At 55.0% G+C, this 16,221-nt stretch overlaps 1 protein-coding gene across 2 annotated transcripts; it reads left to right on the top strand.

Moving 5' to 3' along the window:
* The first annotated feature begins 3,640 nt into the window (after nucleotides 1-3,640).
* On the top strand, nucleotides 3,641-16,038 carry TNFRSF1A (TNF receptor superfamily member 1A). Of its 2 annotated transcripts, none has more exons than XM_023643019.2 (10): nucleotides 3,641-4,100; nucleotides 11,114-11,267; nucleotides 11,518-11,646; nucleotides 11,854-12,012; nucleotides 12,246-12,324; nucleotides 13,890-13,963; nucleotides 14,083-14,196; nucleotides 14,485-14,513; nucleotides 14,706-14,982; nucleotides 15,116-16,038. In XM_023643019.2, exons 1-10 carry the CDS (start codon nucleotides 4,062-4,064, stop codon nucleotides 15,421-15,423), a joined length of 1,362 nt encoding a protein of 453 aa, XP_023498787.1. In that variant the 5' UTR covers nucleotides 3,641-4,061; the 3' UTR covers nucleotides 15,424-16,038. The 2 variants fall into 2 exon arrangements, with proteins under 2 accessions (XP_023498787.1, XP_070125906.1); XM_070269805.1 differs by having other exon boundaries at nucleotides 3,814-4,100; nucleotides 11,114-11,286.
* The last annotated feature ends 183 nt before the right edge of the window (nucleotides 16,039-16,221 follow it).

Here is a 16,221-nt window from a genome sequence, read left to right as displayed (position 1 = left end):
TGTCTGGAGAGCTGGAATGAGGGCACAGTGAAGGGGGGAGGGAGTGGATGCAAATCCCTGGATGACTCTTGGGGGGTCCCGGGCTGGGGAAGAGGACAGACTCCCATACCCCTTGGCTTCACTATGGAAGTGACCGTTCTTCAGGGGCCTTAGGAGAGACGCACTGTCCTGCTGGCTCCTCCATGGGCGTTGCTGAGCATCTCCTCTGGCCCCATCACCATGTTAGTGTGGGAGGGTGAAGACATGGTCCCGTTCCCCCCAAGGAGACCTACTGGGCAGTGCTTGGGATGACTCGCCCCCATCCACTGTCTGAACCTCCTTTTCCTTCCCTACTTTAGTTACTATCGTCAATAATCCTCCACTCCATTCACTGAGTACCACTTGCCACCCAGCTGCAACATATTGTCTTCATCTGCCCACCTCCCCATCAATTGCCCAGTAGTCGGGGAGGAGGATGAGACTCAGGCCAGTCAGTCCGAGGTTCTCCTGGAACCTCAAAGCCTTGTATATTCTCATTCTTGCTTCATCACAGAGAGAGCAGCAACGAGACTCCTCCCAGCTTTCAGTAAAGGAGAAATTGAGGGATGTCTGAGTGGAACCCTGGTCTTTGGACCCCTGGTGCCTTCCCCGACTCCAGCATCAGACCTGGAACCCAGAAGTCACCCTTTCTCATCATCTTTGGGGACATGTCCCCTGCTGCCTTGGTCTTACTCTTCTCAATTAGAATCTCCCTGTCCTGAGGAGCCAAGTGAATCTTGGGGAAAGAGGAGGAGATAGTGAAGGGAGTGGTGAGGTAGAAAAGGTTGTGACCAGGAACTGACGTGATGACATCTGACTTCCCTTTCCTGGACTCCAGCTGATGAGGGGAAAACAGTGGTGTCACAACAGGCTCCTCTGTCAGAGCCCTCAGGTCCAGCCCGGTCTCGTGTGCTTTCTGCCACAGCCTGGACGCAGCCTTGCCCACCTCATCCCCAGCTCCCTCTTCTCCGGTGGGGTGGGCAGGACCTGCTGGGCAAAGCTGGATCGATCATGGATGACAGCAATCAGCTACACTACCCTTCCACCCGCCTCCGCCTGCCCCAACCCGGGCTGGAGTTTCTCCTGGCCTGCTGCATTCCCACCTTCTCTCCATCCCTTGTCTGTGCATTAACTCCTGGATCAGAGGGGTTTTTTTCAAGCTTTAAAAATAGTTTATTTCCTCCTTACAGACACATGAACCTTCTGACCATTATGCGAGGCATCACAAATTAAATAAAAACTTATATTAGAATATATTTGTCTTACGTGATTCAAAATAAAGTGAGTTTTAGAAGCAAATGGGTGCCAATTATGGGGGTCGGCAGGGGATTAGGGCAGGTCCCAGGAATAGGGGGCATGCATTTGTCTACAGTGTTTATTGAAGTAGGCAGTAATCAGCACATATGCATCATATGAGCAGTTATGCAAAATAAGCACATCCAGGAGAGGTACTGTGTCTCACAGTTTCTATGGGGTTATCAGAGTTAGATATTATTCTCATTAGATAAGAAAGCATTTAAGTTGCCTCCTTTTCCTTATGAGGGTTAGCAGGAGAACTCAAGCGTCCCTACAGGACCCACCTTGTCTCCCTGTGACACACAGAGATGGAACGGCAGGGCTGGGGCTAGAGCCCACGTCACCCTGGCTTGGACTCCAGTGCCCTTTGGATCGCTCTGTGCTGCTGTGGGGTGTGGTGACACGTGATGGAGAGAGGGATGTCTCTGCTGTCTGAAGCTCTCTTCATCCTTTTCTCCACAGCCCTAACAGCCAATTCCGTCTTGCCCTAACTCGCCCCGCTCCTGGTTCTCCATCTCTCCATTCTCTCTCTCACCATATTGCTTCTTCCCCTGGAGGGATTCTGGTCTTGTTCTTATCTCCTCCAAGAGACTAGTTAGCTTTTCATTTTCCTAGATCTACCCACCTCTTACCATCTTTTCTCTTTTTAAACAGAATTTTATTGAACACTTTAATACCACCTTTCTCAAAACTTCAAACTTATTGAGCAAATAGGCATTTATGCTAAACAATGAAAGAAATTCTCCTTTTGTGCCAGGCTGTGTGTAATGGCTTTAACAGTTGGCAGAGACTATTAAAAATCTCTTATAACATTAAAAACAGGACATTGAAATTGTTATTAATTATTAAGTCAAACTATTAATATTGACCACTTATTGAATGCTTAATATGTGGCAAATACTTGCTAAACACTTTACAGGCATTTAATCTTGAATGCACACGATGCGCGGGGTGTGTTGCCCATTTTTCAGTTGAGGAGCCTGTGGCTCTCCTTGCTTCTTCACATTGGAAACTGGGCAATCTGACTCTTGCGCTTGATTCTAAGGATACTGCTTCTTCAAGAGCTCTGCTTTGGGTGCACTCATACTGTACTTGGCGTGTGTTGCAACTCCTTCCTCTGTGAGTCCAGCTTCTTCAGAAGCTGGAAGGTGGCGTGAAGTGAAGTCAACCAGAGGTGGGGGCAGCCAAGCTCCATTCTCATCTACAGATGCTCTACCCATGGGATCAGAGAGGAGAGGCCAGGAAGAGTCAGGGAGGGTGGACTCTGGGGTGGGGGTCAGCTGGTGGATCAAGGGGAGAAGGGGCCAAGAACTCTGATTCCAAGTCACAAAGTGCTAGGACCTCTCTCCTCTCTGGTCTCCCTGCATTTCTAGCAACCTCAGCAGCTGAAGGACATTGGCCTGGGTTGGGTATAGGGAAAGTCATTGTGCCCAGAGGATGTTCTGGTGAATGCTGTATTCTTGTTGTGAGATTGGGAGATGTCCTACACAAATGCGGGTGACATAAAATACTCAAGGGGACAGATAGAAAAGTGGCAATATGTCTATCATAGCAAAATGGGCCCTAGGACTGAAGTCGGGAGTCCAGGTCTCAGCTGGCTCAGCAGGGAACATGCTCAGGGTGTCCTCCGGCCTCAGTTTCTCATCTGCAAAGCAAGGGGGCTGACTAGTTTGTCTCTAAGCTCAATTCGATTGATGTGTCTGAGTATTTGGGAAAAGGGCACTGGGGATGACTAGTAATACCTGATGGAGGTGTCTGCCATTTCCAAAGCGTTTTCACAGACAGGATCTCATTGATCCTCATGACATCCCTTTCCCCATGTCGGTGGGCTAGGCATTGTTACTCTCATTTAATAAAGAGGAATCAAGGCTCAGCGGAGGTCACGCCTGAAGTCCCACGATTGTCTGGTGGTGGAGCCAGGATCAGCAGCTGAGCCCCTGCGGGAGGCTGGCAGAGGACCAGACCCGGGGCTGGCCTCAGGGCCCCCATCAGGGCAGAAAACCAGGGCTAGGATTTCCTCTGAGGGTTGGGTTGGAGGGGTAAATTCCCAAGAAAGTGAGAGATTAGAGTGTCAGTGGCGAGCTCTGGGGACCCGGCAGAGTTACTGAGGCATTCTGAGGACTCGTCACGCCTCAGCACCCATCGTCCTGTCTCAGTAAGTCCTCGCGGCAACCAGGGACACAGGGTCTCCCCATTTTGAAAACTGGAAACCGGGCTCAGAGCTTCGCTTGTGTGTCCAAGACCACTTGGCTAAACAGGGGAGGGCTAGGAACGGGAGCCCAGGGAATCTGAGCCCACAGCGCTGCTCTCCTGGGCCGTGCGGTCCGGGGCGGGGCTGGGGGCCGCGGAGGCGCTCGGCGCGGTCAGGTGGCGGCCGGCACGCGGCGGCCCGGCGCCTCCGAGCGAGTGACAAAGGGTTAAGAACCTTCGCCCCCTCCTGCCGCCTCCTCCTGCCTCCTCCCACAGCTCTTCCTGTCCCGCTGTCGCAACACCCCTTCTGCACTCTCCCCTCCCCTCCCACCGCCTCTTTGCTTTACTGTTCTCGGAGTTCTCCGGACTCAGGCTCCGCTTCTGGCCTTCGGGGTTTGCGCTCCCAGGCACCAGGCCGTGATCTCCGCCCCCGTCTCCACCTTCGAGGTCCCTACCCAAGGCCGGGGCTCCGCTGGCGACCTCCCGACCCCGCGCAACCTGGGACTCAGTCGCCGCCGGGTCCTGATGGGGGAGTGAGAGGCCACAGCTGGCCGGACATGGGCCTCCCCGCCGTGCCTGGCCTGCTGCCGCCGCTGGTGAGACCAGGGACGAGGGCGGAGGGCCTGGAGGGTGAAGGGCGCCGCGGGCAGGAGGGGGCCCTCTCCGGAGAGGGCCGAGGCCTACGCCTGGCCCCGGCCGGCCTCGGGCCTGCACGGCCTAACCTCAGACTCTGCCAGAAGTTCAGACTGGCCCATCCACCTGCTTGCCCTGAGTCAGGGGCACCGAGAACTTTGAAAGGCAGGGAGGAGAAGGGAGCCGCGCCCTGACAGCCGAGGAAGTGGGCTAGGGCTGGGGCGTCTGGGAGTGTAGGGGCAGGTGAGCGGCCCAGGGTGGGGCAGTTTGTAGGAAAAGGAAAGGAGGGGAACAAGGAAGGTTAGTCCTCCAGAAGATTCCCAATTCTGTCTGTCTGGTCAGCCGGCCGGGTTGGGGGGGGGGGGTGGGCAGTGTGTTGAGCTGTGGAGACGTGAGGCTGCCAGTGGGCCCTGGCTGAGCAAACCCTGTTAAAGGGAAGGAGTTGGATGCTAGTAAAGTGGGGAAACTGAGTCTGGGAGAGGCGATGGCTTGGTGGGCTTGGTTTGAGGTGCCATATGACAGGAGTATTGGGGAGTGGCTGGAAAGTGGATGGGGGCAGGGCAACTCAGTGGAGAGCGTCCCCAGTGCCCTCCCCAGGCCCAGGCCTCCCACCTGGGGCATTCTTCACCCTCTGCCTCTGGTTCAGCTTCTAGGTAGGTGGCTTTTGTTGGCCTAACTGTCTCTGGGTAGCTAGCACCACCTCCACCTTGTCAGTGTCCCTGTGCCTGCCCTCCAGCCCCCTCCCCACAGACCTAAACAACAATCCCTTGGTTTCTTCTTCCATAGCTCAGTTTGGGGAAGTTGGTAGAAAGTTGTTTTCGTCACTGGAAAATGTCCCTGTCTCTTGCCACAACCTTGTTTCAATGTATCCTTGATCTCCCCAGTGTCCCGGAGTCATCCCGTGCAGATACCCGGAGTCCCCTCTCCCCCACCTAGTTAGGCAGACTTCCCTGGCCTGTGTTGACCAGTTTCTTCTGGGTCCCTGCCCCTCCCTGGCCCCCCTGCCACTCCCCCACCTCTCCTCTCCTTGCAGTCTTACACTTTCTCTCCTAATCATTCCTTCCTTTTCTGTCAGTCTCTCCGATAGTCTTCTCAGACTTCTTAGTCTCCTTTTGAAGCTCTTTCTCTCTAGTTCCCTCCCTCCACCTCTCTTCTCTGCTCCAGTCCACGTTTCTAGACCTGAATTCCCCACGCAGCACCTTTCTCTCTGGGTCTTGCTATTCTTCTCCCTCCCCCACTGCCTGCCTCCGCAGTCCCGTCTTCTCCTCCCTCCTCTCAAGGCTGACTGTCTCCCAGCCTCCTTCACCCCAATCCAGCTGCCCTGTCATCTTACTTTTGTTCTCTCTTTGGGGGTAGATCACCTGGATTCAGATCCTGGCTCCTTCACATACTAGCTGCCTGAATTTGAGCAGGTTATGGAGACTCTCCAGGCCTTAGTTTCTTTATCTCTAAAGTGGACATAATAGTCATTTCCTCATAATGTTGTTTTAAAGATTAGATAGCCTGATATATATTAAGTATTCAATTTATTAAGTGTCTGCCCTGTGCTAGGATTACAGCAGTGAACAACATCTCTGCCTTCATGGAGTTTCCATTCTACTAGAGGAACAGGGTATAGCTAATAGAAAGCATGCGACAAATGTGGGCTTTTATATTATTAGTTTTAGCAGTGTTAGTAGTAATTACTCGGTGGCTATTGTGTTTGGAAAACACAGGGTGCAGGTAGCCTGAACAGATAAAGGAAAGAGCCTGGGAGCTGGTGCTCATCGGCCCAGGTGGGGTTATGGCTGCTAAGCGCCAGAAGCTCAGCCTGCAGCTGGAGGGGAAACAGGAGGTAGGCAGCGTCTGGATAAGGCTGTACATGACCTTTCAATTTCTCACCATCCAACGGGCAATACAGAGCACGCAGTGTTTGTGTGTTGGGGGAGGGAGGTAGGAAGGAACACAGCAGAGAGTGTGACAAAGCACCTAGGATTGTGCTGCTCTCAAAGAGCTTACAGTCTAGGGTCCAAGACACCTTACAGCAAAACATGATTTCAGAACAACCCGGAGGAAAACATCCACATAAGCATTGTGATGTGGGGCCCTGGAACACCGATGGGAGGGAGAACTGGGGAGGGAGATAAGCACAGGCCGGCTGCCTTGTCTTGCTTAGCAGATACCAGCTGTGGTGCTCAGCTCCAGGAGATCCATGTGCTTGCCCAGGCCGATGTCCTTCACCAGGGGAGGAGTCCCTGCAGGGATCGGAGAGTCTCTATTGACTGTCTCTGACCCTACTGGGTCTTGAGAGCAGGAGCAGTGCGTTCATCTCTGCATATGGGACCTGGCGCAGAGACTGTGCTCCTTAACTATTGGTTGAATAAATTAAGGAAGAAGGAATTTGGTCAGATGGGATGAGGGAGGAAGAGCCTCATAGAAAAGTGGATTTGGAGCTGAGATTTGAAGTTACTGATTAGCAGGTGGTTAGAAAGGTGGGGGATTGGTTTGAGGGAGAGTAGAGTATGGAAAGATGAGATTTTGTGTTGGGGGTGGTGGTGGGGGCAGGAAGCTGAAGGCCTTGGCTGGAGTGGAAGGACCATGTTGAGGAACAAGAAGAAATGAGAAGGAGGAAATTGGAGGGAGTCAGGGGGTGGGGGGATGAAGACAGACTCTTGAAGGTGGTCCCAGGTGGAGGAAGTCATTCATTCACTCAGAAGTGATTCTCTGAGGACCCGCTGCGCCAGGAATGTGTTCAGAATAGCAGTGAGGTTGCCCTGCAAGTTAGGGAGGAGTGACCCTTGGAGACAGTGTTTGAAGTCAGGCCCCGGAGAGGAAGATTCCCACATAAGTGGGTGCAAGTTGAAGCCTGAACGCAGATAAGAAAGAGCGTAGGATGGATTGGAGCAGGAAGGAGGCAGGGCAATGGGCTGGAAGACAGCTGCAATAATCCAGGTGTGAGGCAACCCATGGACATGGAGAGGCCTGAGGGATCACACAGGAAGGACTGGCAGATGAGCTGACAGACAGATGGCAGCAGGGGTAGGGATGGGGCCCCTGAGGTGAGAAGGGTGGCAAAGTTCTTTGCATTGGTGCTGAGAAGTTGGTGGTGTGAGATTTGCCTAGGGCAGGAGATTGATAAGTATAGTTTGGGGCACGTTAAGGGTCCAGGGCATAGCTAAGTGGAGTGTGTATCTATCAGGCTAGAGTAGAGGTTCTCAAATTCCTCTCTGCCTCTGTATCATTCGTACGTAGTGCATTCACTCATCAGTTCTTCTCAAAAGGAGAGGAGCACTTGTCAGAATCTCCAGTGAGGTGTGTGATGTGTGTAGGAGGGGGCAGGGTTTGAGAACTCTCCCCTGGACATAAATGTCTTCCTACAGGGGGGCACTGACCCCTGCCTCCCTCTTTGAGACTCACTGGCTTCAGTGGGAGTGGAAGACAGGTCAGTCATTAGATTAACCCATCAACCCAGGTTTGTTTCGCTTCTCCAGTTCTGGGTGCTGAGAAGATACCCAGAAGGATAAGACACTATCTCTGACCAACACGCTCTTTCTGACCTCTCATCTCAGAGTTTATGGTCTCTTTGGGGAGATAGTATCTCCTTACCCAAGATAATTATATTACGATAAGAGCCCAAAGTGGATATAGTTAATTTATGTTATTAAAGCTTCCAGGGGCTCATTAGACCATGAGCTTGTTTAGGGGAAGTGTCATTAATGGGGGGCTTCAGGGAAGGCAGCTGCGATCTCACTGGGCCCTTGGAGGAGAAGCTGTCAGGAGCTCCTCAAAGACTATGACATTAAGTGAACAAACACATTTTAATTTAGTGAACAAATTAATGCGGGGGAAGGGAACAACTAAGTGGTCCCGGGAGGTGGCTGGGTCGGAGTCAGACCACAGGGTCCTCTCAGCTTCCCCGCCCCACTCTGCAGCCCCAGCACAGGAAGTCACACTTTAAAGCGTCCCCAGGCGGAAGTTGTGGAGGAGTTGGAGGGGTGCTGGGCCACCCCCTCAACTGTCTCTCCACAGGCACCCCCCAGCTTCCTGCCCTTGCCCTGCTCCAGGAGACAGGCACCTGGGCTGGGGGCTGGGTGGTCAGAGCTCACCTGTTTTTGCTGCAAGATGTGATTGCTAAGGAACGTGCTCAGTGGAGGAGCCAGCCAGCCGGGGCCAAGAAATGGTGCCTACCGGAGGGAGCCTGAGGGTCCTGGCTTCTAGGGGTCAGAGTGGGCTGGCTGGGGGCCAGGAGAGACCTGGGAAGTAGTGCTGGTGGTCTTAGATCCCTTCTTGCTCGCTCCCTCATTCCTGGAAGAGGGTGTTCAGGGCTCTGGAGTTTTTCCTGTGCTGCCAGTGGGCTTGGGGGAGGGGCTGTGGAGGCTCAGAACGGGCCTTATTTCCTCAGGATTGTCTGGGGACCCCAGGGAGGTCCCCAAACCCAACCCAACTGGCCAGAACGAACCAGGCTGTGGGAATGCAGTGAACCTCGGGTGGGAGGGCAGCCTTGCTTTGCTTCCTTCTGGAACTGGAGAGTGTCAGGGGGCTCCTGCCAGAACCCAGGGACTGGGTTCATCAGTAGGGGACTGGTTGAACTGGAAGGAGGAGCCAGGGCAAGGCTTAGTCTAAAGGAAGGATGCTGAGGAGTGGGAAGGAACTGAGTGGCCCTCAGGGAGGGGTGGGTAGTGACATGATGGGAGGAAGCCAAGGGTCGGCAGAGACTTCCCTTTGGGATAGAATGGGAGAGGGAGCCATTTCCCGAAATCTGCAGGCCAAGTGGGATAGGGGTCCATTGCCCAGCTCTTAGGAGAAGGAGGGGGGGAAGGGAACTCTGAGTAGGGATTGGAGGGAGACGGCCCCGCAGGAGGAAGGGATCAGATGGAGGCCACTTGCTGGCTGGTCCCTCCAGTCTTTCTGCTGACTCATGACCCTTGAGGAGCTGGGGAAGCGGCCGGTCCCCTCTCCCCTACCCTGGATTCCCTCCCTCCCTCTGGCCTGAGTCACTGGGCGGAGCTGCTGGGAAAAGATTTCCCTTTCCCGGATCCGACTTAACCCCCAAAGTGCTGGAGAGGGAGGGGGACACGTGGCCCAAGAAAGCCTCTCTCCTCCCTCCTGGGAAGCTTTTTCCTCCCCGGCCAGCAGTCCCTGCAAAACTCCCCCAAAGGCTGTCCCAGGACTGGAGCCCCCCAGCTCTTCTTCCTGACTCTGTCTCTGCCGCTTAGCTTTGCTCCAAGCCCCCTGGACAGATTCCGAGTGCCAGTGACCTTAGGTGCTGTGAGTTCTTCTTCGGGGAAAGGAACCACACTTTCAGGATTGGGAAGTTCTGCCCATAACCACCCTACACTCTTCCTGTTGCCCTGGAAGGCACAGTGCTGGAGCTGGAGCGGGCCAGGGAAGCCTGCTGCCCTGCGAGCTGGGGATGAGGCCCTCGGGTTGCTGCTGTGCTTCTGTGTGCGCCCTCCCCTATTTGTGGCTGGGGCTTCCGGGCTGCTGCAGCGTCTCCCAGTGGGGGGCTCGGGGTGCGACCTGCCTGTGGCGGCTGCAGTTGCAGGGGGGCTGTGGGCTCCAGGGCCCTCCTGCCCCGGGCTGGGGATTCTGTGATCTCAGTAGTCTGTTGCTCCCTGTGTTTAACATACTTTGAGGACGTCCTCTTATCTTTACATAAAGTGGCTTTTATAGCAGAGAAAAAACAAAAAATCAAGGCCCAAGGAAAGCCAGAAAGAGGGTGGTAGGAGGTCAAAGAGCAAAGTCTGGGTTGGAGCTCAGCACGACTCCTGGCTCTGCAGTCCCTGCCTCTGAGGCCAGGACTGGGCAAGTGAGTCAGCTGCTGTGGGCTCGGCTGGAGGCTGTAAAACACGCCTTCCAGAATGCCTGACGTGCAAAGGGCTTCTGGACTCCCTGGCACGCCCTCAGCTCCTGACTTGATGGTCATTTGAGCCAGATCATCAGCCTCTGCCCAACTCTAGGTGTGTGTACCATACTTGCCTTTGCCCACCCCTGCCTCCACCTAAACTTTGTCACCCACCCAGCCCGTCCTTGACCCTGCACTTTCCCTTTTACTCCCCTCCCCATCTGCCCTGGCCAACCTGGGTATTGGTGCAGATTTAGCGGTGGAAGGGGACGCAGCATGGAGTGCAAGGGTTCTGATACAAACGTATAAAGAAACTGCCTTCACTTCTGCCCGCTCCCCAGGAACGGTGCCCACAGGGACATCCACCCCCCCCCCCCCCCCCCCGCTCCAATCTGGTTTTCTAGAAAGCCTTTTTACTGGTATAACACAGTACAGGAAAGGGCACAGATCCTAATCGTTCACCTCCATGAATGTTCACACAGTGAATGCACGGTGAACGCAGCCCCCAATGGAGAACTCCCCCCTGTCTTTAGGGCTGCTTCTTGGAAGGAAGGGCTGTAATTGAGGTAACCTGCCATTTCTTTTTTTTTTTAAAAGATTTTATTTTTTTCCTTTTCCTCCCCAAAGCCCCCCAGTACATAGTTGTATATTCTTAGTTGTAGGTCCTTCTAGTTGTGGCATGTGGGACGCTGCCTCAGCATGGCTTGATGAGCCGTGCCACGTCCACGCCCAGGATTTGAACCAGCGAAACCCTGGGCCACTGCAGCGGAGCGCACGAACTTAACCACTTGGCCACAGGGCCGGCCCCTAACCTGCCATTTCCCAACCAAAAACACACTCCTGGAACATCTGCCCTGTGCTCAGCACTATTAGCTGCTATGGAGAAATAGGATAAAATACAGCCCAGGCCTGGGGTCCACTAGCCTTGAGTTGGAGGGACAAAAGTTAGCACACAGGACAGTTAGAGAACAACTAAGCACCAGCTCACACAGTGTCAAGCGCCTGAGCCTAGAGGAGGATGAGTGTGAGCGGGAGTGGCCCCGGAGAATGTCCCACAAGTGGACTCCAGCTGGGAAGGTTTTAGATATGCTCCCTCGGAGGGAGACTCCCACCCCCTCTCCTGATAGGGTCTGTGATCTGATTCGTCCCCAGGCGCTCCTGGCTCTGTTGGTGGAAATATACCCCTCAGGGGTTACTGGCCTGGTCCCTCCCCTCAGGGACCGGGAGAAAAGAGACAGTCTGTGTCCCCAGGGAAAATACAGCCACCCTCAAAATAATTCCATTTGCTGTACCAAGTGCCACAAAGGTAGGAGAAAGTGGTAACGGTGAGTCTGCTCAGTTATGGGGCCCTGCATCTTCCTTTGCTTTTTCCAGACCTCCTAGAACCTGGGGTCCCCGGCCCCAAGTCTCCTGACCTTGTTGCCTCTCTCGGGCTGGGGTTTTCTCCCTCCTTTCCTCTCCTGGAGACTGGAGGGAGGTGGTCATGGCTGTTCTCCCAGCACGGGGCTCCTTCCTGGAGCTCTCGGCTGCACCTAACCCTGACACCCCCATCACAGGGACCTACCTGCACAATGACTGTCTCGGCCCAGGGCTGGACACAGACTGCAGGGAGTGCGAAAATGGTACCTTCACTGCTTCAGAGAACCACCTCAGACAGTGCCTCAGCTGCTCCAAATGCCGGAAGGGTGAGTCTCGGGAGAGGGCGCTCAAGGGACCGTGTGTCAGGCAGGTGCGATGAGAGGTGCGCGCCTGTCTGCACAGGAGGGTGTGCAGATCTGTGCTGGTGGGGTTGGAGGAACGCATGTGCATATGTGAGCGAGCGCATGTTACAGAGAGCGGGACACACACTGTGGTGACGGCGGGGCTTGTACCCCATCTCCTCTCTCCACCAGAAATGAACCAGGTGGAGATCTCCTCTTGCACAGTGGACCGGGACACTGTATGTGGCTGCAGGAAGAACCAGTATCGGAAATACTGGAGTGAGACGAGTGAGACTCGTTTCCAGTGCTTGGACTGCAGCCTCTGCATCAACGGCACAGTGCATCTCCCCTGTGAGCACGGCTCTCCCCACCCCAGCCCTGCCCAGCCCAGGGACAGGCCCTGGCCCGGGGGGAAGCTCACTACCTTTCTGCACCCCTGCCCCATGAGGCTGCTCCTCCTTTCCTTCCCTCCACGCAGTCTGTGGACCGCCTCCACTCTGGCCCCCCCGCCCCTCCTCGCTCTCCCTCTGGTCCTCAGGGGGCAGGGTGGTCCTCCTTTAGCTTTGCTGCACCTCTCCCCACAGGCCAGGAGAGACAGAACACCGTGTGTACCTGCCACACGGGCTTCTTTCTGAAAGAGAACGAGTGCATGTCCTGTGTGAAGTGAGTACCTCTGCCAGCTGCTGGTCACCGGATTGGGGATGTGGGGTGGGATGCAGTGGCTGTGGATGAGAGCCACTAGCAGGGCAAGGCGGACACCCCAGGGTGCTCTGGCTCCTACTGGCCCAGACAGTCCTTCTCCCTCCCCCAACCTTGTTTGACAAATCTTAAGAAGTCTTTGAGGACAGAAGCTCAGTCCCCAAGGATGTGCAGTTCTAACTTAGACATTCAGCTTCTTGGGGACAGGGTCTGCTGTTGATTCTAGGACACACACTTTCACATCTCTGCAATCAGACTGCATCTTACAATAACCGGTGATGTCTTGTGGTTTAAACAGCAGCCTTGTGTGTATAGCATGTATAATGGTGCCTCTTATTGTTGATGGCATCTTAGGGTTGATGCACTGTGGTTTTCCCTCCTGAGTCCCTTTGACCAGGCCTCGTCACTCCTTCTCACCCCACAGAGGGTATACTTGCACACTCACTTGCAAAGAAGCAGCTCTGAGGGATCTAAAGTCGAACTGACCTGGGTTTAAATCTCAGCCTAGCCACGTACTGGCTTTGTGACCTTGGGCAAGTTACTTCACATCTCTGAACCTTAGTTTTCTTACCTTAAAGTACGGATAATGACATCCACTTGGTGAAGCTGTAAGAACCACAAAATAGTGACGAAGTGTCTGATAGGAAACTATTTTCTTTTTTCCACTCAGTTTCTCCTCTTCTCCTTGAAAGAGCTTTTACCCCCATTCCATGTGTTTGTCACCATGAGCTGGTGAGGTGGGCAAAAGAGCTTCCTGCTGCTTTCAGCTTCCTGCTGAGAACGCACCTTCTCAAGCTCCTTCTAGGCCCCGATATCGATGTCATTCTCTTCACTCCGGGCTGCCCATCGATGGCTCCCAGCAGAGGCGGGCAGGCTTGGTTGAGAGTGCGCTCCGGCTGCCCCCAGCATATGTATTCTCAAATTTTCACACACGTTTGATCCCTCTCTCAAAGTCAGGGATTGTCACTAGCAGTGTCATGTCAAGAAGGAGCTCCCTAACTAACCTCTCTTTGCCACAGGATTCTCTTCAGTAAAACAACGATAAAATGCCAATTCAACGACAGCGACCGTTCCCGAGCTCTTACTGTAGGCCAGGGCGACTATCTCACTTACTCCTCCATCCTGACAGCTGGGGGGGGGGGGGGGGGGGGGCGGGAATCCCTGCTTTCCTGATGGGGAAACTGAGGTGTACAGGTCAAATGACCTGTGTGAGCCACACTGTGCCTGGCGAGTGGGCTGGAATTTATACGCTGACTGCCGGGACTCCTTTTCTATACAGTTCTAAAATTAAATCAGATCACTTCTAAAAGTGATCTGATTCCAGTTCTAAAATTAAATGATTCTGTGATTAACATGTTTCATTCCTCTGCATTAATTCCCAAGATAGGTGTAATTTCCATTATATCAAGAGATAGCGAAAATAGCAGTAAAGCAAAGAATTTCCAACAATATGTTTTTTTTTTTCTTTCTTTCCCTGCTGTTCTTCCCAAGGTAGGGCCCCTACTCACCTGTGCTCTCTCTTCTCTTAGGTGTAAGAAAGACGCAGAGTGCACGAAGTTGTGCCCATCCCCAACCCAAAGCGTGACGGGCCGACAGGACCCAGGTGAGAAGAAATAACCGGTGCCTGCTCACCTGCCCTCTCCAGGCCGGGCCCCTCCCCCCGGCCATCGGCTTCCACCTCCCGATGCCCCCTCCTCTCACCGCCGTCTGCTTTGCCGACAGGGGCCACAGTGCTGCTGCCCCTGGTGATCTTCCTCGGTCTTTGCCTTTTATCCCTCCTATCCATCGGTTTCCTGTGCCGCTACCGACGGTGGAAGCCCAAGCTCCGCTCCATTGGTGAGTCGAAAGGGTGCTGGTGGGGATGTGGGAGGAGGTTGGGCAGGAAAGATGGACAAGCAAGGAGGGAAATGAGGAGCGTCCCCTTCGTTCACTGCCCGGGACTCCGTTGGCAGGCGGTGGCCCTAATGGCTTCTGAGAGGTCATACTGCATCAGTAGTTCTCTCGTCCCTGGGGCCATTTAGGCCCTGAAGCATGTCACCACAAGTCCCCATGGCCAGCCCCACTAAGGGCACCAGGGCTGAGAGAGGAAGTGAAATTTGTGACGCTTTGTTCCTTTTTTCTCAGTTTGTGGGAAATCGACACCTGTAAAAGAGGTAAGATGAAACCAGGGACCTACCCCGATCTTCCCTGACTGTCCATTATAATCTTGTAATACCCAAGTCATCTGGAATCCCCCTTCTCCCTCGGGCTCCCCTCACTCCCTCCAGCCCCAAGCCCCATCCAGAATACAGAGGCCCAGGCTGTTTTTCCTCTCCCATACTAATGCTGTGCCTTCTCTCTTTCAGGGGGAGCCTGAGCCCCTGGCCCCAACCCCAAGCTTCAGTCCCACCGCGGCCTTAAGTGTCATCCCGGGCTACAGTCCCGTCTCCAGCTCCACCTTCACCCCCATTCCCAATTTCACGCCTAGTGACTGGCGCAATTTCAGTGCTGCATCGCCCCCCAGAGAGATGGCTCCACCCTACCAAGAGGCGGGCCCCATCCTCACCGCAGTTCCACCCTCCAGCCCCCTCTCCACCCCTGTTCAGAAGTGGGAGGACAGCGCCCACACGCAGCGCCCAGATAGTGAGTTCCTCGCCGCCGGAATCCGGGCTGGGGCACAGGGGGCCGGGCGGGCCGCGGGGAGAGGGTGGCCGGGGCGGGAATCCGGGCGCGGCGGGAGCGCTCGCTCGAGGCTCAGTGGCCCGCTTGCCCGCAGCCGACCCGGCCACGCTGTACGCCGTGGTGGACGGCGTGCCCCCGTCGCGCTGGAAGGAGTTCATGCGGCGGCTGGGGCTGAGCGAGCACGAGATCGAGCGGCTGGAGCTGCAGAACGGGCGCTGCCTGCGCGAGGCGCACTACAGTATGCTGGCGGCCTGGCGACGGCGCACGCCGCGGCGCGAAGCCACGCTGGAGCTGCTGGGCAGCGTGCTCCGCGACATGGACCTGCTCGGTTGCCTGGAGGACATCCAGGAGAAGCTGTGTGCCCCCGCCTCCCACTCGCCCGCGCCCCGCCTTCCCCGATGAGGCCCAGCCCCCGCCCCCTGAGAGGGGGCTGCCTTGAGGACAGCTGCTTTCTGCCCCCTGGACAGTCCGGAGGGACGGTGCAGGATGCCCCCTGGACTTCCTTGTTTCTGGAGAAGAAGGGTCTTGGAGGGGCAGGCATGATCTAGCAGCCACCTCCTTGGTGCTACTCCCTCGGTGTACATAGCTTTTTCTCAGCCGCCTGAGGGTCAGCCGTGTGTGTGTGTGTGTGTGTGTGTGTGTGTGTGTGTGTGGTGGTGAGAAAGGCTTGGGGTGTGTGTTCTTGTGAGAGAGGCTGAGTGTGCCAGGAGCCCAAGCCGGTGACTGTGGGGATAAAAGGTGCCATCCGTCGCTGCCTGTTTTGGGTTTGGAAAACCTAGCAAGGATGCTTAGGGGCCTGTGGTTGGTCCCTGAGCATTTTTCACAGTAGATAAGCAATCTTTGTACCAATTATGTTACACTATAGAAACTTGGCACGCCTTTGCCCCCTGCCTGGACAAGCACAGAGTAAGAGAACTGTCACAAGGCGGGGGCAAGCACAGAACAATGGGGCCTCAGGCTGGAGCTGTGGACTTTTGTAAATACACTAAAACTCTGGAATTAAAGCTGTGCTGCCGAGGGAGTGGCCTTCCTGAGTGGTGGGAGTGGGAGGCTGGGGCAGAAACCCCGGTCCTGATGGGTGGGATGGGAAAAGCCCGGAGCTTGGGCAAGGTACCCCACCGCCAGGATGCCAGTGGACAGAGGAGTAGCCTGTGCTCACTCTGTGACCCCCCACCCCCATTCTCTTTCTTCCCACTCTCA

Source organism: Equus caballus, chromosome 6 (genome assembly GCF_041296265.1).
Source record: "Equus caballus isolate H_3958 breed thoroughbred chromosome 6, TB-T2T, whole genome shotgun sequence".
Taxonomy (NCBI): Eukaryota; Metazoa; Chordata; class Mammalia; order Perissodactyla; family Equidae; genus Equus; species Equus caballus.
The sequence above is the reverse complement of the archived record's forward strand: the minus strand, read 5'-3'. Positions and strand labels throughout refer to the sequence as shown.